The following is a 23,253-nucleotide window of genomic DNA, read 5'->3' on the forward strand; positions in this document are numbered from 1 at the left end:
TAAGTGGGTTCTATCCCTACTTCATATGGGCTGAGGTAAGAAGTGCTCAAACCCTTGTGATTTGTGATTTTTATGAGCCCTAGGTTGATGTATGTATGTGACATTGGTTATGTTAGTGCATTTGATGGTTTTGGTGTACAATTGGGAGATTGGTGTTGCTTGAGGAGCTTTGGTGAGGCTTAGGGCTAAGGTTGGTGGAGACTTCCAAAGAAGAGGCTCAATTGATTTTGCTACAAGAGGTACGGTTTAAGTTTCATTTAAGTACCGTGTGTGTGATGAGAATTCCTAGGCTAGATGCCCCTAGGATTAAGTTTGGATTGTGTAACTGGTTGATGCTAATATGCATAGTTGGTATGTAATGTGAATTGATGATTGGGTTGAGAATTGTGTGGCCTTGTATGCTTGGTGTATTGAAAATTTGAAGTATTGGATAATGAGTATTGATTTGTGATTTATGCATTTAAATTGTGAAATTGGGCCGGAGGCCGTATATTTTGGGCCGGAGGCCGGAAAGAGGTAAGGAAGGTAAGTTGATGTGTGCATTGTATGATGACACAAGTGATTGGATGAATTTCATATAATGAATATATGAATGATTGGGTTGGTTATTGAATAATGAGGTTTGAGGAGTTGAAGTGTGGAAATTGGTAAATTTTGGGTGAAATAGTGTAGATGAGGTATGTTTGATTTTGGTTGAGATATATTATGTGATCATATATGTGAGTATGATTATTGATGCCTTGATGGTATGTTAATGCATGAGAGATATGTATGTTGTGATATATGCTTGAGAAATGGTTGAGGTTGATTTGGGGATGAAACCACGTGTTAGTGGGTATGATATTGATCATGTATAATGATGGTTGAATCGAAATATTATTGTTGGAAATTGGGATGAGGAAGGATGTATGACATGTTGATATGTTTGTAATTTAGCCATTTGTTTGAAATGGGTAAAGATGGTTATATGGCGGTTTGTGATTCGTGGTAAAGTGTTAATGTATGAGTTGAGGAGGCTTGATGTTGATTTGGTGTATTTTGATTGGTTTCAAAAAGGGTTGAAATTGGCATGTTTTAGTTGATTTTGAAAAGAGTTGAAAATGGCTTGTTTTGAAAATGGCACTTTGTGGTTTATATGAAAACATGGTTTTTGGGCATACTTTGACGAGACATAACTTGGACTACGGATCTTTGTTTTGTGCCAAATCTGTTTAGAAATGAAATTGGATCCGGGATGTCCATGCCGTTCAAAGAACGGGTGAAAAACGATTTAAAATGAGGAAGTTATGTCCGTCGGAAGATTGGGGGTTGAATTTGTGAATTCTGCAGTTTTTAACTTAGAAAATTTTTAGCAGAATAACCCCTTGCGCGTGGGCGCACTTGGCGCGTACGCGCGATCTTCCAGAAAACGCCATCCACGCGTGCGCGTGATGTGCGCGGGCGCGCCGATAGTGCTGCACCCAATGCCCAGCCATTTTCCAGAGAGTTGTGCCAGAACTGTGCCAGCTTTGTGCCTGGGGCACGAGAGTATCCACGCGTACGCGTGGTTGACGCGTGCGCGTCGATTGGTAACTTTTTAATCCACGCGTTAGCGTGCATGACGCTTGCGCGTCGATGAGTTTTTAAGGACATCCACGCGTGCGCGTAGAGTGCGCGTACGCGTGGCATTGTTTTCATGCCAAAGTTGATATTTGAGTTTTAAAAGCCAAATCTCATACTTCTAAGCCTCCGATCTCACCACTTATATCCTAAATCGTTATGATATGCCTAGCTATTAGAAAAGGGCTAGTGAATGAGGTAACTTGCGAGTGAAGCAAGGGGAAAATGAATAATCAATGAGGATCATTGATGATTATGTGAGATGTGGAGGATGGTGGTGGAAGTGCTTGTTATGCCATTGGCCGAAGGGCCGTAATTGTTTATAAATTGGCTGGTTCTGGATTGAACCGTGAGCCGAAATAGCTGTGTATGCTATGAATATTGGCTGGTTATGGATTTAACCGCGAGCCGGATGGCTGATATGGATGTTGATCCATGGATGAGAATTCATGCATGTTTATGCTGAATTATTGATAATTGTGATTTGCACTTCCACTATCTGAGATGCGAGTTTCCCTGGGTAGTAGCAGTGGCTAGTCCACTTGCTCCGGGTGTGAGACGAAAAATGATGTTTATGATAAATGAGTTAATCATGGAGTTTTGAATGAATGTAACTCTGATACCTGGGTAGTAGTAAGGGTTGTGGTTCGTCCCGCTTGCTCCGGGTTAGTGCTTGAGATACCTGGGCAGTAGCAAGGGTTGTGGTTCGTCCCGTTTGCTCCGGGTTAATGCTTGAGATACCTGGGCAGTAGCAAGGGTTGTGGTTCGTCCCGCTTGCTCCGGGTTAATGCTTGAGATACCTGGGCAGTAGCAAGGGTTGTGGTTTGTCCCACTTGCTCCAGGTCAGAGATTGTGACGCCTGGGTAGTAGCCGCAGTAGTGGTTGTTCCACTGGCTCCAGGTTGAGCTGTTAAACACCCGCCTGGGTAGTAGCCGCAGTAGTGGTTGTTCCACTGGCTCTGGGCTGAGCGGGTAGTAGCAAGGGGGTTGTAGCTCAAACCTACTTGCTCCGCGAGGGGTGTTTCTGTCCATGGTTAGCTACCAGGACGTGTCGGGTTGGCTATATAACCGACAGATGATATCATCAGCCATAGGGCAGGCATACATCATTTGCATATGTTTGAATTGTTTGGGTTTGCCTATTTGTTTTGAATTTCTACATTATATATGCTATGTTACCTGATTATGTGCTACTTGTTCTACTTGTACCTTATTTGTGTCTTACTTGTCTGTATTGCTTGTGTTTGTACAACTGAGAGATCCCTCATGATGGTGTTGGTGGATGTTGGGGCTGTTCTTGATGAGATGAATTGATAATGCGATTGCATAATGATGATGATTTTGAATGAGATCATTTGGGCTCCCTGGGTAGACGCAGTGATGTGATTTCACTAGCTCCAGGCGAGGGTATGATGTATTGATATAGAGCTGCTGAGGCAGAGCAACTGGTAATGATTTTGCTTATGATTCCGAGTCTGATTCGCGAAAGAATCAGCGGATTGGGAAAACATGTGTAATATGAACTAGATTTAGTATCCCCTTACGTCAGATGCCTATTTATGGATTAGTGAGAATCTAGGCTGGATACTTGGTGAAAAGGAGTTTAGGATGCTTAGTGAGTTTTTATTGCAGTGCATTGTATTTATTTGGCACTTTTACCGTACTGGGAACCCATGGGCCCGGGGTTCTCATTCCGTACATATCTCTTGTTTTTCAGATACAGGTCCAAGTGCTCAGAAGTGAGCTGTGGTACGTCTGAGAGACGGCGAAGATCTTTATTTTCTCCACTTTGTGTTTTGCTTAGAATCTCTCCATCTTCGTTTTGAAAAGATTATATTATGTATTGAACTCTTTTGGAACTTGCCTATAGAGGCTCTTATGTTTCCTTTGGGAGAGATTAGGATGTACTGTTGTCAACTACTTTCATATTGTACCCTAGCCGGCCTAAACTTCGCGGGTCGCGACTAGCGGCTATTTACTTATGTTATATATATCTATCTGTTATCTATCTCTTAATCTCCTTTATGCCTTATCCGTATATCGCTTTCGGCTTCACGTTTTATCTTTTCGTTGTCGAAACGTGAGTGATACGTCTTCGCGATTTTATTTCTACTCCTTTCAGGCTTCTCGATTAATACTCCTTTCGAAATTACCTATATTTATGTATTAAAAATCCACCCGAGAGTCGTACCACCGTAATATCATTGACTTATGACTCGAGCATAAGGATTTGAATATTAGGGTGTTACATTATGGTATCAGAGCAGTTCGTCCTCGTGAGCCTGAGGGATGGAACTGCTTATGCTTCAATGCATACTCTGAGTCTGTGCCTGTGCTAGTTAGGGTATCTAACTGATACATCTAGCATGAAGTCCATGAGTGTACCTTTGGTACTTTGAAGCACTATACTTCCGATATTGAGACTGATCAACTTGATATCGATTGTTTGGTGTGTATAGGAACCAGATGGCGCCTCGTGGACCCAGTCAGGGACGTGAGAGAGATCGTACTAGTACGCAGGAACCGGAAGTCAACCCAAATAACCCGGTAAACTTTATGGCGGCGTTGGAGAATATGGCTGCTGCTATGCAAGCCACTGCGGAGGCTCTTGGGCAACAGATAAACAATAATGGCAATGGCGGAAGGGAAGCTCAGGGCCTGATGACACTGGCAACTTTCTTAAAGGTTAATCCACCTAAGTTCAAGGGGACCACCAATCCGACTGAAGCTGATACTTGGTTTCAGGCCATGGAGCGAGCGCTGCAAGCGCAGTTGGTGCCTGAAGAGCAGCGTGTTGAATTTGCTACCTATTTGCTCAAAGGGGAAGCATCGCATTGGTGGCAAGGGGCTCGACGTCTCCTGCAACAGGGGAATGAATCTATCACTTGGGATGCCTTCCAAGTGGAATTCTATAAGAAGTACTTTCCGAATTCCGCCAGAACAGCCAAGGAATTGGAGTTACTACAGTTGAAGCAAGGTGCTATGTCCGTATCTGAGTATATAGACAAATTTGAGGAGCTATTCAGGTTTTCCCGCATGTGTCAGGGAGCTCCGGGAGACTTCGAGGAATGGAAGTGTATTAAGTATGAGGGAGGACTTCGAAGTGAAATCCTAAGCTCCGTTGGACCGATGGAGATTAGGGTCTTCTCTGAACTTGTGAACAAGAGCCGTATTGCTGAAGAATGTGTGAGGAAGGCTGTTGAGGCGAAGAATGACCGTCGGGAGTCCCACTGCAGGGAGCACAACCAAGGATTTGCACCAAGGGGTCGAGAGTTTAAGGAGAGGGGATACATACAACACTTTCCCCAAGGACGGAATAACTTTGCGACGAGTGAGGAGTCCCAAAGGAATGGTAAGGGAAAACGGGCAGCGGCTACTTCTAATGTTCTGAGCTGTCAGAGGTGTGGAAGTCATCACACGAATAGGCCTTGCCGATTGGGGTTAGGCGTATGTTACAAGTGCGGGTTACCAGGGCATGTATCAAGAAATTGCCAACAAGGAGAGAGTCAGGATACGGGCCGATTGCGACAGTAAGATTGAGGTAATTATTATCATCAAGCTTAAAGGACAGTGCATGATTTTATAATACCGCCTGTACAGTTAAACTGAGAATGTCGAGCTTAATATTAGACTGAGAAGCAAACCGGATGGTCCGAGTAAGGAATTGCCTTAATACAAATGGATAAATGCCTATGATGTAAATGATTTTCTGTTGAGAATGATGTGTTGTGTTTGTTATGTAGTTGGATGAATTCTAGATTTTTGGTAAAACGGATTGACCCGTGACTTTTAGTTCCTTTGATTTAAATAGATAAGAAATGGTCCTAAATGATGGATTTGGAAATGTTGATTTGAAATGCCAATCATGCTAAGTGTGGTTGGGTACTTGAGAAAATAAGTGATGGAGTTAATACTTGACGAGAAATCAAAGTGGCGTAGCGGAAGCTTGCTAAAGCGTTAGCGTAATATGGTAATAGTAAGGAAAAGTGGGATATGATTAGAAATGCTTTATGCTTAGAGTACTTAAAAGTTTAGTGAGCTTATACAGATAATGATTCTCGATAATTGGAATTAATTGCGACGGTGAGCCTTAATGGTTCCGAAATGGATGAGAAAATTATCATTGATGCGTAATCGGATTTAGATGATGACTGAGTGCAAGTTGTTGTGTTCGAGAGATGAGTGCTATGATGTTTGGTCATGGTGACCTTGGGTTTAGATCAAGATTTGTAATGATCGGTTTCAGAGGAATCGTTTGGAAACCTTTAAATTGCAATGCTGATGTGGTACTGAGATTGGTTTGAGGGAACCGTGACGGGTGGTAAACTCCAATGTTTGGAGAGGCGCTGTTGAAAATTTTCCCAAGAATTTGAAGGAGTATTTGGTCATGTTTTTGAAAATGATTTTTTTTTTATCTGAGTAACTTCAACAAAAGAGATGTGTCTCGAAAGCTTTTATAGATTATTAAAGGGAAGCGGATTCATAAGAGTTTGTTAGCTTGTTAGTACAAACTCATTGGATTCTAAAAACGAAGAAAGCTTTGATTGATTATAGTGATGTGGGATGATGGCTATGATTAACGATGATGGCAATATTATTGATGAGATTTAATAAGGTGTGAGTTGATAAGACGGTAAAAGTAAGGAACGAGGCTGTTGGTCGGCGTTGAACAAATGACCGAGATCCTCAGAGATAGAGAAATCAGAGCGCGGCAACGGAAGCGCGTAGAGTAAAAAGGACCTTGGAACTGTTATGCGTGGATATAATGGCAGACTACGCTCGCGTACTCGTAGGGATGGATGGAATTTTCGAGGGCGAAAATTTCTGTTAGGGGGGTAGAATGTAATACCCGGTCTAACCGAAATTAATTAAATAATGAGTAAGTAGGAGCGAATATGGTTGGAAGATTTGGCAATTGGAATTTGATGATTTCAATATGATATTTGGATTCAGTGAATTTTTCCGAGTCGGAAGACATAGTCTTCTGCGTAAAAGCGCGCAGTGAAATTTTGACCGGCAGTACCGGCTGAGACCTGTCTGGTACTGCAGCTGAGAAAGTTGATTATGAGTAAATAAGATTAAGAAATGAGGAATTATAATTAGAGGAAGTAGAAATATTTGAAGTGCGGTTTAGAGCGCTAGTGTTAAAGGTTTTGGTCCAAAATTGGGCCAACGGACAAAAATAAGTGAACTGGGCCTAAGTGGGCCCAAGACCCAACATATATAAGCATTAGTTATGAGCATTTCAGCTCATTTTTACCCTAAAAGAGGGTTGGGGCGCTGAAATTGAGAAGAGGGAAGAGAAGAGAGAAAACCTAACTCTCTTTGATCTTCAAACCACCATAACTTGAGCTACGGAGCTCCGATTGACGAGCCGTTTGCGGCCACGCGTCGCTCTTCTCATCCTCTACATTTCTATCTAAGTTTTGTGGTGAGTATTCCATTCATCTCTGCCCAGTTTTCGAAATTCCCCACTGTTACACGTTTTTGGAAAGTTAGTGTTGAAATCTTGTGATTTTGGGTGTTTAGGGATACTCCAACATGGATTCTAAGTGGGTTCTATCCCTACTTCATATGGGCTGAGGTAAGAAGTGCTCAAACCCTTGTGATTTGTGATTTTTATGAGCCCTAGGTTGATGTATGTATGTGACATTGGTTATGTTAGTGCATTTGATGGTTTTGGTGCACAATTGGGAGATTGGTGTTGCTTGAGGAGCTTTGGTGAGGCTTAGGGCTAAGGTTGGTGGAGACTTCCAAAGAAGAGGCTCAATTGATTTTGCTACAAGAGGTACGGTTTAAGTTTCATTTAAGTACCGTGTGTGTGATGAGAATTCCTAGGCTAGATGCCCCTAGGATTAAGTTTGGATTGTGTAACTGGTTGATGCTAATATGCATAGTTGGTATGTAATGTGAATTGATGATTGGGTTGAGAATTGTGTGGCCTTGTATGCTTGGTGTATTGAAAATTTGAAGTATTGGATAATGAGTATTGATTTGTGATTTATGCATTTAAATTGTGAAATTGGGCCGGAGGCCGTATATTTTGGGCCGGAGGCCGGAAAGAGGTAAGGAAGGTAAGTTGATGTGTGCATTGTATGATGACACAAGTGATTGGATGAATTTCATATAATGAATATATGAATGATTGGGTTGGTTATTGAATAATGAGGTTTGAGGAGTTGAAGTGTGGAAATTGGTAAATTTTGGGTGAAATAGTGTAGATGAGGTATGTTTGATTTTGGTTGAGATATATTATGTGATCATATATGTGAGTATGATTATTGATGCCTTGATGGTATGTTAATGCATGAGAGATATGTATGTTGTGATATATGCTTGAGAAATGGTTGAGGTTGATTTGGGGATGAAACCACGTGTTAGTGGGTATGATATTGATCATGTATAATGATGGTTGAATCGAAATATTATTGTTGGAAATTGGGATGAGGAAGGATGTATGACATGTTGATATGTTTGTAATTTAGCCATTTGTTTGAAATGGGTAAAGATGGTTATATGGCGGTTTGTGATTCGTGGTAAAGTGTTAATGTATGAGTTGAGGAGGCTTGATGTTGATTTTGGTGTATTTTGATTGGTTTCAAAAAGGGTTGAAATTGGCATGTTTTAGTTGATTTTGAAAAGAGTTGAAAATGGCTTGTTTTGAAAATGGCACTTTGTGGTTTTATATGAAAACATGGTTTTTGGGCATACTTTAACGAGACATAACTTGGACTACGGATCTTTGTTTTGTGCCAAATCTGTTTAGAAATGAAATTGGATCCGGGATGTCCATGCCGTTCAAAGAACGGGTGAAAAACGATTTAAAATGAGGAAGTTATGTCCGTCGGAAGATTGGGGGTTGAATTTGTGAATTCTGCAGTTTTTAACTTAGAAAATTTTTAGCAGAATAACCCCTTGCGCGTGGGCGCACTTGGCGCGTACGCGCCGATCTTCCAGAAAACGCCATCCACGCGTGCGCGTGATGTGCGGGCGCGCCGATAGTGCTGCACCCAATGCCCAGCCATTTTCCAAAGAGTTGTGCCAGAACTGTGCCAGCTTTGTGCCTGGGGCACGAGAGTATCCACGCGTACGCGTGGTTGACGCGTGCGCGTCGATTTGGTAACTTTTTAATCCACGCGTTAGCGTGCATGACGCTTGCGCGTCGATGAGTTTTTAAGGACATCCACGCGTGCGCGTAGAGTGCGCGTACGCGTGGCATTGTTTTCATGCCAAAGTTGATATTTGAGTTTTAAAAGCCAAATCTCATACTTCTAAGCCTCCGATCTCACCACTTATATCCTAAATCGTTATGATATGCCTAGCTATTAGAAAAGGGCTAGTGAATGAGGTAACTTGCGAGTGAAGCAAGGGGAAAATGAATAATCAATGAGGATCATTGATGATTATGTGAGATGTGGAGGATGGTGGTGGAAGTGCTTGTTATGCCATTGGCCGAAGGGCCGTAATTGTTTATAAATTGGCTGGTTCTGGATTGAACCGTGAGCCGAAATAGCTGTGTATGCTATGAATATTGGCTGGTTATGGATTTAACCGCGAGCCGGATGGCTGATATGGATGTTGATCCATGGATGAGAATTCATGCATGTTTATGCTGAATTATTGATAATTGTGATTTGCACTTCCACTATCTGAGATGCGAGTTTCCCTGGGTAGTAGCAGTGGCTAGTCCACTTGCTCCGGGTGTGAGACGAAAAATGATGTTTATGATAAATGAGTTAATCATGGAGTTTTGAATGAATGTAACTCTGATACCTGGGTAGTAGTAAGGGTTGTGGTTCGTCTCGCTTGCTCCGGGTTAGTGCTTGAGATACCTGGGCAGTAGCAAGGGTTGTGGTTCGTCCCGTTTGCTCCGGGTTAATGCTTGAGATACCTGGGCAGTAGCAAGGGTTGTGGTTCGTCCCGCTTGCTCCGGGTTAATGCTTGAGATACCTGGGCAGTAGCAAGGGTTGTGGTTTGTCCCACTTGCTCCAGGTCAGAGATTGTGACGCCTGGGTAGTAGCCGCAGTAGTGGTTGTTCCACTGGCTCCAGGTTGAGCTGTTAAACACCCGCCTGGGTAGTAGCCGCAGTAGTGGTTGTTCCACTGGCTCTGGGCTGAGCGGGTAGTAGCAAGGGGGTTGTAGCTCAAACCTACTTGCTCCGCGAGGGGTGTTTCTGTCCATGGTTAGCTACCAGGACGTGTCGGGTTGGCTATATAACCGACAGATGATATCATCAGCCATAGGGCAGGCATACATCATTTGCATATGTTTGAATTGTTTGGGTTTGCCTATTTGTTTTGAATTTCTACATTATATATGCTATGTTACCTGATTATGTGCTACTTGTTCTACTTGTACCTTATTTGTGTCTTACTTGTCTGTATTGCTTGTGTTTGTACAACTGAGAGATCCCTCATGATGGTGTTGGTGGATGTTGGGGCTGTTCTTGATGAGATGAATTGATAATGCGATTGCATAATGATGATGATTTTTGAATGAGATCATTTGGGCTCCCTGGGTAGACGCAGTGATGTGATTTCACTAGCTCCAGGCGAGGGTATGATGTATTGATATAGAGCTGCTGAGGCAGAGCAACTGGTAATGATTTTGCTTATGATTCCGAGTCTGATTCGCGAAAGAATCAGCGGATTGGGAAAACATGTGTAATATGAACTAGATTTAGTATCCCCTTACGTCAGATGCCTATTTATGGATTAGTGAGAATCTAGGCTGGATACTTGGTGAAAAGGAGTTTAGGATGCTTAGTGAGTTTTTATTGCAGTGCATTGTATTTATTTGGCACTTTTACCGTACTGGGAACCCATGGGCCCGGGGTTCTCATTCCGTACATATCTCTTGTTTTTCAGATACAGGTCCAAGTGCTCAGAAGTGAGCTGTGGTACGTCTGAGAGACGGCGAAGATCTTTATTTTCTCCACTTTGTGTTTTGCTTAGAATCTCTCCATCTTCGTTTTGAAAAGATTATATTATGTATTGAACTCTTTTGGAACTTGCCTATAGAGGCTCTTATGTTTCCTTTGGGAGAGATTAGGATGTACTGTTGTCAACTACTTTCATATTGTACCCTAGCCGGCCTAAACTTCGCGGGTCGCGACTAGCGGCTATTTACTTATGTTATATATATCTATCTGTTATCTATCTCTTAATCTCCTTTATGCCTTATCCGTATATCGCTTTCGGCTTCACGTTTTATCTTTTCGTTGTCGAAACGTGAGTGATACGTCTTCGCGATTTTATTTCTACTCCTTTCAGGCTTCTCGATTAATACTCCTTTCGAAATTACCTATATTTATGTATTAAAAATCCACCCGAGAGTCGTACCACCGTAATATCATTGACTTATGACTCGAGCATAAGGATTTGAATATTAGGGTGTTACACCTTCAATGCTTGGTCTTTTCTCTTTTCCAAACTCTACCAAACTTGCCTGAATGCTACTTGTAATAAATTAAATTACAAAACAACTCAAAGTAGAATTCATGGTAGCTTAAAACACCTAAATCGTAGAATAATATAACAAATCCACATGCAAATTACTAAGAAAAGATAAGAAAGACGCTCACGCATTAGAGGGCCTACATGAGGGTGAGGCTGCATAGTATGATCCTGTGGTTGCTACAGAGACGGTGGGAGATGTGGGATATAGTAGCCCCAGGAGTAAGGAACAGAGGCATACTGGTGCAGATGAGGATGAGGTTGAGGTAGTGGAGCTGAAGGGGGTGTCACCTGAGAATAGGAAGAGGTCAGCAAGATCCCGTACTCCACTAACGGTGGCGTCACATACTGCGCACCCGGTCTCACCCCTACCCCGTATCCTAAAGAAGCACCCAGCGATATCTGTGGCATCCAAGCTAACGTCTGCGCTGGAGCAGATAGCTGATGAAACTACCCGAACCCCTGCTCCATGCCAGTCCAAAATTGGTCGGCAAGGCATTGTATCGACACTGGGTCAGCGGTATGAAGTTGGAATGCATCCTCAACGAATATCTTCTCAACCATCTGCTCCTCTTGATAGCTGCTACTGGATGGGCGGGCATCATGCCATCCGGGGGGTGAGGTGTCCCAAACAAGCCTATGCTGCTTATCTCTAGAACTAGATAGATCACGCAGTCCAAGAGGTAGAGGAGGTGGTGGTGGGGGGTAAATCATTGCCTCCTGCGGAGATGTCTCCATGGCCTTCCTGTCTATCGTACTCTGCCTCCTCGTCCAACTCTACATCCAGTCGTGATTGGTGAGGCATGACCCTCTCCCTCTTAACCCCTTCGCTTGGTTTGCACTCCTGGCACCCCTCTCCCTCCTAGCAGGCATCCGGGTGTCCGCCTTGACCTCCCTCGCACGCCTATGCAGATCTGAGACATCGCGGGAAAGGTGGAGAATGTCCCTTGGTTGGCTGGCAGTAGGCTGGACGTCATCAGGTAAATCGGCTAGCCTTGAATCATCGAGTACATCCTGGTCTGATAAGTGCCTAACCCAGCAAGCGCCCCGCCACTAATCCTAGTACTCCTAGGTCGGCCTATAGTCAAAGGTGTGCTGAATGGAGATCCTACGACCCTCCTCAAAATGACTCATCCAGCCAGCATTCCACTCATCATGTTTGTTAACTCACCACATATCTTCGTCGCCGTCTGTGGTGGTAATGAACCTGTGACGTTGACCGGGGAACTAGATACTGTCTGCTCTCCATTGAACTGGCACTTCACCCAGTTAAACTGGTGAAACATGACGAGGTTGAAGCAAACAAGGGGGACGACTGACATCCATGTCCCTCACTCTGCCTGCTCGACTAACGACGGGGGGCATAGAGCCTGGGAGTAGGGTCATCATACGGTGTCCAGAAAAACTGAAACAACTATTATAGAATAAATAAATATTCGAACAACAAACCATATAATATATTTGAACAACAAACAATAAATATTTGAGCAATAATTACTACAATTTAGCATTAAAAAAACCTATTCATAAATAATATCAAACCTATTAAAAAAATAAAACCATTCCTTATATCTATGGTGCTCCAGACATTCTTCTAGAGGTATATGTTTAATTTTTTGTTCATACTATTAGTTTATTTTATTATTTCATATCAATATTTTAGTAAACTACATTTAAGTTTAAAAAATACTACAGTATCAACAAAAATTTATTGTTTATAGCCTGTAAATATTCAATAATATTTAAACAATAAAGTCTATATACAGGATGAAATTAAAAAATTGGTCATTTTAATCATAGTGCTAACCTCGTCCCAGCGTAGCTGGTCTATCGCTAGACGTGATCGCAGAATCCTCGCCTCATGCTGGTCTCTGCTCTGTTACGACATTCCTATAAACCTGCCACCAGTTACAAGAATAACACAAGTTCATGTTACGCAATGTCATAAAAAGTTACAAATTCAAAAGATAAGAAACACATAAACAATTGTTACCTCGCAGCTATAAGATACATGAAAATTCCTCATTCAGGTGGACACCACGGAGAAAATCTTTGATATTTTAGGACATCAACAGTGGAGTGCAACCGGCGATGTCTGTGATGCTTCGGTGTGATGCAGAGTAAAATGAATGGTATGTCCAGGTAAGCACCGCTGAGCCCCACGACAATGCACGGCACCGCCCAAAGTCATGCAGTGGTGGCAGCCAACATAGATGGACCAAGTTGTTCGACTTGTCCATCATCAGGTAGCCTCTGATTAGTAACAAGATGTAACACCTCGCATACTGTCGAAGTGTCTTTGGATCGTTGGTTGGTGGCATATGGCGGATACGGTCCCTGAAGAACTGAAGATTGATGGTTTAGAAGTTATAATAAATTCTCGTTGCAAATATAGTTTCTAAACCAAGCAATCAACCTTTCTTACAAACGTTTGGTTGTCACAAGTAACAAACCCAATAAATTTATAAACCGAAGTATTCAAACCTCGGGTCGTCTTCTCAAGGAATTGCAGGGAAGTATGATTTATTATTGGTTATGAAAAAAAACAGTGTTTGGGTTTGAAAAAGGTTTTAAGCAAGAGAAATAGATTGCAAGAATTAATAAATTAATAACTAATAAAACTCTTAGCAATGTATGAAAACTGGAAGTCCTATCCCAGTTATCCTTATCAATTGTGATGAGAATTGGATTTTTCTCCCACTAAGTTAACCTCTAACTATGAAGGTAAGTCAAGTGGATGGAATAAGTTTGGTTCCTCAGGTCCTAGTCTTTCCTTGGAAAAAGCTAGAGTTATTGGAACTCGAGTTAATTCTTGAAGAATTCCAATTTTCAGTCGACAATGAGTTTGACAACTCAAGAGTTACCAATTAATCAACCAAAGACAAAAGGGAATAAAATCTACTTGAATGAAAATAATTTGGATAGAGCCCAAGCATCAATAACATATAAGTCTGAAATACCTCAATTTATATTAAATAAAGATGTCAATTCTAACATGGACAATATTCATAAGCCAATTGGACAACATAAATCAAACACAAATAAAAGTATTGGAGTAATAAAAGTATAAGAGAAACATATATTATTGAACCTGATACGATGAAGTAATCCTAATGACTAAAGAAATCCTAATCCTAAAACCTAAGAGAGAGGAGAGATCCTCTCTCACTAAAATCTACATCTAAACTATGAAAAGTGAGTAATGATTGAATGATTCTTTCTACTCCACTCCTAGCCTCTAATCTGTGTTTTCTGGGCCGAGAACTGGGTCAAAAACAGCCCAGAAGTCACTCCCAGCGCTTTCTGGTCCGTACAGGTCGCGGCATAGTGACGCGGAGGCGTCATCCACGCGTTTGCGTGAAATGAGATTCGCAGATGCAACGCGTCCACGTGGAGCGCGCGTTTGCGTCACTTATCTGTACGGCCACTATGGCAAATTATATATCAAATCGAAGCCCCGGACGTTGGCTTTCCAACTCAAGTGGAACCGCATCATTTGGACCTCTGTAACTCAAGTTATGATCATTTTAATGCGAGAGGGTCAGGCTGACAGCTTTGCAGTTCCTTCAACTTCTTGTATTCCTTCCATTTTTGCATGCTTCATTTCCATCATCTGAGCCATTCCTGCCCTGTAATCTCTGAAATCACTTAACACACATATCAAGGCATCTAATGGTAATAAGAGAGGATTAATATTAGCAAATATAAGGCCAAAGAAGCATGTTTTCAATCATAGCATAAAATCAGGAAGGAGAATGTAAAACCATGCAAATCATATGAATAAGTGGGCAAAGGCTTGATAAAAACCACTCAATTGAGTACAAGATAAACCATAAAATAGTGGTTTATCAATCTCTCAGCCATACAAGCTTCAGTGAGAACGACTCCTTCCTCTGAGCACCTGCTGTGGGACTACCGGAGGCTTGGCACTAAGCATCCACTCCACCAACTTTCATGTCTCGGTGCCATACCACCTAAGAAAGCCACAGAAGCACCCCCCAACTAGGTCCCCATGTGCGTGTAGCCCAAGGTGGTATGCCACGTCTTGCAGGGTGATGGTGCCTCACCTCATGGCAGATGGAACGTGTGGGTCTCCGGACGGCATCACTCCACAAATGTCGTAATTAGGGAGTTGTCGAATACAAAATTTCTGAAAGACACTGTGTTGCCAAATCCAGCCTCCCTCAGATACGGAACGATGGCATCCGGTGGAGGAAGCATGTGTGACAGTCGTCGAGGTAGGAGTAGGCAAGGCCTCTAACAAAAAAAAATATTTCACAATTATTAAAAATTTAAAATTTAAAATTTGTATACGTTGATGAACATAATAAATTGTATTAACTAATACACATTTTTTTATTGTGTTACGTGAAATTAAAATATTTAATAAAGTAATTAATAATCTAACTATCAAACTTTGAGTTAACTTAATAATCTAATTATCATATGGCTAGTTACTAACTAAATTAATAAATTAAGACACGTGTGACTAATAAACTAGACTCAACAATTGGAAAACATCTACTGTTGCATTTAAACTCTAAATTAATAATTATATAGTTAACAACTTAATTACCAAAAAATGATAACCACAATCTTAGAATTACTATTTTCTATCAGTGACCTATCCCTAATAATACAAATTGTATTCTAGTTCTTATCAAGTACCTTAACCATGGCTATACATATATGGAATTACATAAAATAATAACCACATTCCTAGAATTACTAATTTTTACCAGTGACCTATTCCTAATCATACAAATTGTATTCAAGTTCTTGGCAAGTACCCTAATCATGGCTATACATGTATGGGATTACATAAAACTCAAGATAATAGAATTAACCGCAAAGTCGTCTGCCTCAACGTAGTGCCATGTCGCATTCAGCTTGTTGATGTCCTGATCACGTGCATCTGCGTGCGCCATCTTCGTATTACTCGATAATATGATCATAAAGGGATAAAAGAGAGGAGAAAATAGTCGAAAGGTTCGATATTTTATTACCCTAATAATATTTTATAATTATTTATTTTAATAATTAAAATATTTATTTTATTTATTTAAATAAAAAATCCAATTTTCTTGTGAAAAAGTAATATTCAATCCCATAAAAGAAGAATAAAGGTTAAAATATCTTTATACTCCAAAGATAAAAAATATTGTGTACACAAAAAATTAATCACTATATATTTATATAAAATTTTATATATTTTTAACTCATTTTTAATATTTATTTTATATTTCAATATATATTATATATAAATAGTTAATTTAATACGTGATATTTGACATGCATGTTGTATGGTTACTCCAAAAATCAAATGAGAATTAGTTTTATTTTAAGAGTGATTCAACCAAAACTCGTGATGAGTTTTGAGAGATTTATCTTAGCTGAGAAAGATTTCATGGGTACGTACAAACACATCCTCTACTTTTTAGTTTTACTCATTATATGAATAATTTAATTTTGACACATCGAAATTATATAAAAAAATTACACATACATCTAATTATTTATTATCACATTAAAAAAAATAACTATTTCAACAATCAATATGTGAATCTAAACAAACAAATATAATTAAACAACAGTGTAAAATAACTGTAAAATAGTTTAAACTGTGATTCTCACGAACTAAATTTCATTGTTGTATGAGCCCCAAAAAGGCAAAAACACAATAAAAAATATTATTGCTTCAAGTTAAAATTGCATGACATTAATTTTTTTTTAAAAGAAATCCTTAAATGAATATATGTTCTCTATGTTAGCTGAACTCCTGTACTAAAATTATATTCACTGCACATTGGCATCACAAATCATACATCATTATATATGGTTGCATTAGTCTGTAACAACTTAAATGATATTGAAATTGAGCTTCGTAACTTTATACGACTCTTCACCAAACACAAACACTTGTTTGGTGGTAACAACTATATAAAACTGCAGTGCAGCCCAAATGGAAAGACTAGTGCACTGTAATAACTCTAACACACTATTATTATTATTCTTTACTCTTCTTCCTATACATCACAGCCACTGAAAAGTGATGAACCTATTTGCTCCACAATCTGTGGCATTGATTTGAATCACAGTCACAGAAAGTGGTTCCAAAGAGGCACACATCGTAGCTGCACCTTGATAAAAGGCAATGTGAAAGCAAGCTTGTAATATCACATTTTTCAGAGGAGATATCATTAGTCCTAAATATTATGATTTCTCCTCTTTCTGAGTTCATTCTGCTTCCGTTGTTTTCTTTCTCACATGTTATGCAAGAAAATATTCATGTAGCTTCTGACGAATATGACACCGAGATGATATCATCATTTTCTGGTTGCCACATGGTTGAGGAAAGGATGGTGAGTATTACTTATTATGATGCATCCTATTTTGTACGGCCTTTATGGCAGCAACTCTGGCCGCGTTTGCTGATTTATTAGCCGAAGCCACCACTTTATTCACCCCAACATCTACCTTCGCCAAGTTATGAGCTTTCTCGGCAGCAGAATGTGCATCCTGCTTGCAATGAGAGAAGTAATTTCAGAAAGAGATAAAAAAAAAGTATAGCAGTACTCATAATAATTGTTAGAGGACCCGAATCCCTATGAAACCGAGTATTTTCAGGCTGACCAGAAACCCCAGTAGATTATAACCATCAATCAGACGGAATCAAGAAGAAACTTACGCCTTCCCTGATCTTATGGTAGGACTTAACTAGTGCACTTTACACCAAAAACTTAAACTGTTTAATTATAACAAGGTGCTGCACAGCCACGTTGCAAATTTTTTTAAAGTTTACTGTGTAAAGTCTTCAACCGAAGTAAAAGAGGGTTAATTGCAATTTCCCTTGATAACAATAAACAATCAGAAATAAACATGAGCAAAAATATCAAATAAAAACACTATATAATTATACCGTGTTTTTAAGTTTAGTATTTTTATTTTCCAAAAGAAAGAACAGAACAATTCCTTCCTCATCCAATTGTTTTCGGTTGTTCAAAACTACCATTTTATGTTTCAGATCCAATTTAGGTTAACATGTAGATATAGATGCAAGAAAAGTGAAGAGAAAAGGGTCTACTATGGTACTCTACATTGACTGCATTGAAAACCTTGGCCTGGTCCACAGCACATGCAGAAGCAGTGTGATTGTTCTGCATTTTCAGATCGTCAAGAATCCCATTCTGCCAGTGACCGCATTGTGTTTCCCCATTTCTGAAAGTATACCTTCCCAGCCCTTGTCTTCTTCCTTCATGCCACGCTCCTTCATAGTGATGACCATTCTGAAATTGGTACACTCCAAAACCGTGCATCATGTCCGCAAAATATTCGCCGGCATAGAAGTCTCCATTTCTGCAGTAAATAAAGACTTGGTGAAGAAAATATATATTTCACATCTGAAGGGTAAATTAAACATTTCTACTGCAATTGTTCTTCTACTAACACATTGAATTGAATATATAACACATTGAATAAAGTTGCATTTTTGTACTTCTCCTACAATAAAAGGGTAGTGGGGGAATTTTCCCTCTCTTAGGCTCTGAATCAGTGGCTATTATGGAATCAGGATGTGTAACACTTAGAAAGTAGTCAAGTACTAATCATCTACAAGAAATGCTGCATGGACATTTCTAGCTTGAACTCACAGAAAAACCTTAAACCTGTCTTAAAAATATACCAAAGTTGGATTGAACAAGATGCACGAGAAAGTTGATGTATAAAGCAGTTGTTCAGGAAACACTACAAATATGAACAATCCCTATACCCTGAACAATGAACAACGAAATATATATACACACGCATTGAACCTAAACAGATAGAATTCAATTTCCACATCTTCCAAGCTGTTTTTGAGTGGCAAATTCAGGACCAAATGAAAAAACAGTTAGTTAACCACCCTAATTGCTTTAATGCAAACGAAACATTAAACAAGGAGATTAGCAGTGGTTCTTACTATGGATCATGCCATTACAATGAAGAAAAAGAAAATAAAAAATTGCAAGAAATACACACACAAGACACACACATACATGTACATTATACATCCAATCATGCACACATTACCACGTTAGCAAAATAACTACCTCTCGGCTCTCACACTCATTGCTTGTAATTTGTAAACGACTAAAGAATGTACTCAATTAGATGAGAGGGAAAAAAAGAAAAAAAAAAGAAAAAGAAAATAACATTTTTTTATGTATCAAAATTAAAGTATTAGTGACAAAATTAGTTTCTATGCAATGTAAGACAATGTAAAAACAGTTTTATCCAAACATTTAATCATTTATTGTGAAATTAGTACCTAGATTTTCATTCCCAATGCTTGAAAGGTCATAAAAAGATGAATTTGATTACATGATAATTCTGAAAAGTTCTAGACTCTTGATGCACAAAAAATAACCAAGGATTTAATTTTATACAACACAGGCCTTCGATCATATATTGCAACATGTTCACAACTACCTTTCACACAAACTATTAGAAAAGGCAATTTAATTGGACAAATAAAACTGACATAAAATGGTACTGGCCAATCCCATGTTTGACACCCCATTTGAACTCCCCAACATATTTGCTCCCATCATTGCAAGTGTGAACTCCAAAGCCATGGCACTGCCCATTGAACCACTCACCAGCATACACATCCCCACTGTAGGACCTATAGATTCCAACACCATGCCTCAAACCTTGCCTATACATTCCCCTATACCTGCTCCCTCTTGCCCATGTCTCAACACCATAGCCATCATACCTTCCATCAACCCAATCTCCCTCATACCTTCCACTCATATGGTAGTGATATACCCCACTTCCTGAACACTTCCCTTTGTGGAACTCACCCTCATACACATCACCATTGCTATAAATTTGAGCATAAAAACCTGAACTTGGGATCTTTTGGTTCCTGGGGTTGGACCCAATGGACCATAGAACGGGTTGGTGAGTGTTTGAGGTGGAAAATGATGAAGACAGCTTTGTGGGGAGTGATCGAGCGAGGAACAAGCGGATTGAGGGTAGTCGCGGGAGTGCTAGGTTGAGAGAGAGCAATAGCAATGCTGAGAAGATGATTATGTAGAAGAGATCGAGAGGGAAGAAGGATCGGTGAGTAGGGTTTGAGAGGAGGAAGTAGAGGGAGGGTATGGAGAGGAATATGAGGAAGCGGAAGTGGGGCTGTGTGAGAAGCTTCAAAGGTTGAAACTTTGCCCCAAAGGGTGTCTGAAATGGGAGATCTTGGATGCGGTTATGGCGGGGAGGGGAGAGTTGTGAAGGCGAGGGCGATGGCGATGAGGAAGAGGGATGGTTGGTAATGACAGTGTTCATTATGGTTCTCTTGTGGGGTGAAGAGAGTGGGGATTGTGATGATGATGATGATGGCATGTTAGGGAAGAAGCATTGGTGTTCATGTTGAGAGGGAATTATGGTTGTGTTGCTTTCTTGTTCTTCGTGGTGTTGTTGGGTTGGTGGATTGTGTGTACATGAAGAAGAAAAGGGCGAAATTTGGATTGCGAACTGATGGGTTTGGCTTGGTGGTGTGAAAATGGTGGAAGTGGTTTGAGTCTGTGGATCTAATTTGGTGTTCGGTGGTGAAATTAGTGTTGATGAGGAATAGGTAGAAAGGGCCAAGCTTTCTTCTTCTTCGAATTGAAGCTCAGATTTTTGGTGGTGTTTATGCATTATTAAGCAAAATAGAGAAGAATAGTAATGCCACTGCTTTTATGTGCCTGAAGCTGAAAAAGGTGACTATGTATTCAACGGTTTCTTTTGCTTTGCAAATTGCAATTCTGATTTTGTTTTGTTTTCTCTTTCACTCTACGGCGATTGGACGTTGCAGCTCTAAAAAGTGCAGTGTGCAATTTGATGGTAAAACAAAGTTCCATGTCAGAACAGGTTGCTGGTTTTTGTATTTTGTCCTGACGTGGAGGAAAATGACATAAATGCCTGTGAAGTGTTGTTGTAAAGACATAAATGGTGAGCCCACAAGTTGCGTTTAGTTGGTGGTTGAGCCCATGAAATTTTCTATAATTCAAGTTTCTAAAAACCAGTTTAAATTGGTCGATCAGACCGATCCAATTAAAAACCGTTAAAATTTTTTATTCGGATTATAAACAAAATCACTCAATTCAAAGTTTATATAGAACTAGAAAATTGGTCAGTCAAATCGAACAAAAAATCGATCAGTTTTTATTAAAGCCAATAGACGATATCGTTTCTTTTCTAGCTCTCCACCGAACTCTTCCTTTTTTTTCCGTTGTCGTCTTTATCCGTCGAGTTTAGTGTTCCAACTTCCAACCCTTTACACTGTGTTGTATGTGGAAGGTTGTTCAGTTGAGGAGAGAGTATGAGTTGTTGCTGCTGCAATGTTTCCTAGAGCATGAATTATTATGCCACTGTAATATTTTTTAACTATGTGAAATCGCATTATAGAGAGCTATATTTGAGCATTGGGATAAATTTAAAGCCCAAAAACTAAATCTTTTTTTTCTCCTCATTTATAAAATATATTTTTGAAAAAATAGTATATTCCAATAGGCACGAGTGAAATTGTAAGAGCTTTTATAGAGAGTAAGTATTTACTATTTAATATATAGATGTGTTTGGACATAGTTATAATGTTTTAGGATTGTTTAAACTAAATATATTAAAAAATTATTTATTAATTATTTATTGCTAATAAATAAATATTATCAAAAGGACTTTTTTTTAAATTTTTGTTAATATATATTTATTTATTTTTTTCATCATAATTATTTTATTTTTAAAATACTCATATATTACATCTAAATATCTAATTTAAATTAAATATATATTAAAAATTATAGAATATATAATTCATTTTTTAAATAAAACCTTAGGAACTAACATACAATTACACTGACAAATATAATATTTTTTGTGTGCTTAACCTTTATATTTATAATATGTAATATACAATATCATGAATTTTATATATATAAATGATTTTGATCTTTTATATTTGACTTTTGTATTATACTTATATAGGCTTATGAGATTTTGATTAGAATTGTATTTTTAATTTGTATATTTTTAAATTTTATATTAGAACATATTTATACTTTTATGTATTTTTTATATATTACTTTATTATAATTCCATTATTTCGATTTAAATCGGTTGAACTGTTAAATTAATAAACTAATTTGTTCTAAAAATCATGCATTTTTTACTAACTGTTGTGATAAGAATGGAATGTGGATGTCCATTTTTTATGTGAAGCTCACATTCTCAAGAGAGAATGTATTTAATAAAGGTTGAAAAATAGTGATATTTTATGTGTATAAATAGGGGATGTATTGCATCCATCTGAACACATACAATAATAATAAAAACACTCTCTCTTTCTTTCATATATTTAATACTCTCTTTCTTTATCTATCCGAAGGTCTTGAGTTTATATATATTAGTAATATAATAATCATCTCGATTATATTAAGATAGTAATTGTGGTACTAGAGTTTTATATTTATATTTTTTTATTTTATATTTACATCTTCCTTATTTATTTAGTTATTTTACAATATGTTATCAACACGAGACTCTGATCAAAATTTTATGAAGACCCAGGTAACAAAATTTTATTATGTCAAAACTTTCTTATCTTGAATTCAATGCTCTTGATATATCTGAAAACAATTATTTATCATGAATATTAGATGCTGAAATCCATATTGATTCAATGGATCTTGGAGATACCATTAAGGCTGAAAATAATGCATCCCAGAAGGATAAAGCCAAAGCCATGATTTTTCTTCGTCGTCATCTTGATGAAGGATTGAAAAATGAATATCTCACATTAAAAGATCCTACAGATCTTTGGAAAGACCTTGAAAAAAGGTACAATCATAAAAAAACGGTGATCTTCCTCAAGCCCGATATGAATGGACGCACTTGCGTCTACAAGATTTTAAATCTATAAATGAATATAATTCTGCAATGTTTCGAATCACCTCACGAATAAAATTATGTGGGAAAAAGATAACTGATCATGATATGTTAGAGAAAACTTTCTCAACCTTCCATGTCTCGAATGTGCTCCTGAAGCAGCAGTATCGAGAAAAAGGGTTTAAAAAATATTCTGAGTTAATTTCTTACCTTCTTGTTGCTGAACGCAACAATGAGTTACTCTTGAAAAATTATGAAGCGCGTCCAGCTGGCGCCGTCCCATTTCCTGAAGTAAA

The 23,253-nt window shown here is 38.9% G+C and overlaps 1 protein-coding gene across 1 annotated transcript; it reads right to left on the bottom strand.

The window, feature by feature from the left end:
- Positions 1–16,819: 16,819 nt before the first annotated feature.
- On the bottom strand, positions 16,820–20,865 carry LOC130962753 (uncharacterized). The gene is made up of 3 exons (XM_057888924.1): positions 19,572–20,865; positions 18,151–18,409; positions 16,820–17,572 (listed from the first exon to the last, which is right to left on the bottom strand). Exons 1-3 carry the CDS (start codon positions 20,729–20,731, stop codon positions 17,423–17,425), a joined length of 1,569 nt encoding a protein of 522 aa, XP_057744907.1. The 5' UTR covers positions 20,732–20,865; the 3' UTR covers positions 16,820–17,422.
- Between the last annotated feature and the right edge of the window lie 2,388 nt (positions 20,866–23,253).

Source organism: Arachis stenosperma, chromosome 1, assembly GCF_014773155.1.
Source record: "Arachis stenosperma cultivar V10309 chromosome 1, arast.V10309.gnm1.PFL2, whole genome shotgun sequence".
Taxonomy (NCBI): Eukaryota; Viridiplantae; Streptophyta; class Magnoliopsida; order Fabales; family Fabaceae; genus Arachis; species Arachis stenosperma.

Bases quoted from the DNA above. Each gene is read 5' to 3' on its own strand.
- LOC130962753 (XM_057888924.1), bottom strand. From the start codon at position 20,731: ATGCATAAACACCACCAAAAATCTGAGCTTCAATTCGAAGAAGAAGAA. The intron at 18,410-19,571 runs GTCAGTTTTATT...TATTTACTGCAG, and splicing joins ATTGGCCAGTACCATTTTAT to AAATGGAGACTTCTATGCCG. The intron at 17,573-18,150 runs GTAGAGTACCAT...CATTGCAAGCAG, and splicing joins AGGTTTTCAATGCAGTCAAT to GATGCACATTCTGCTGCCGA.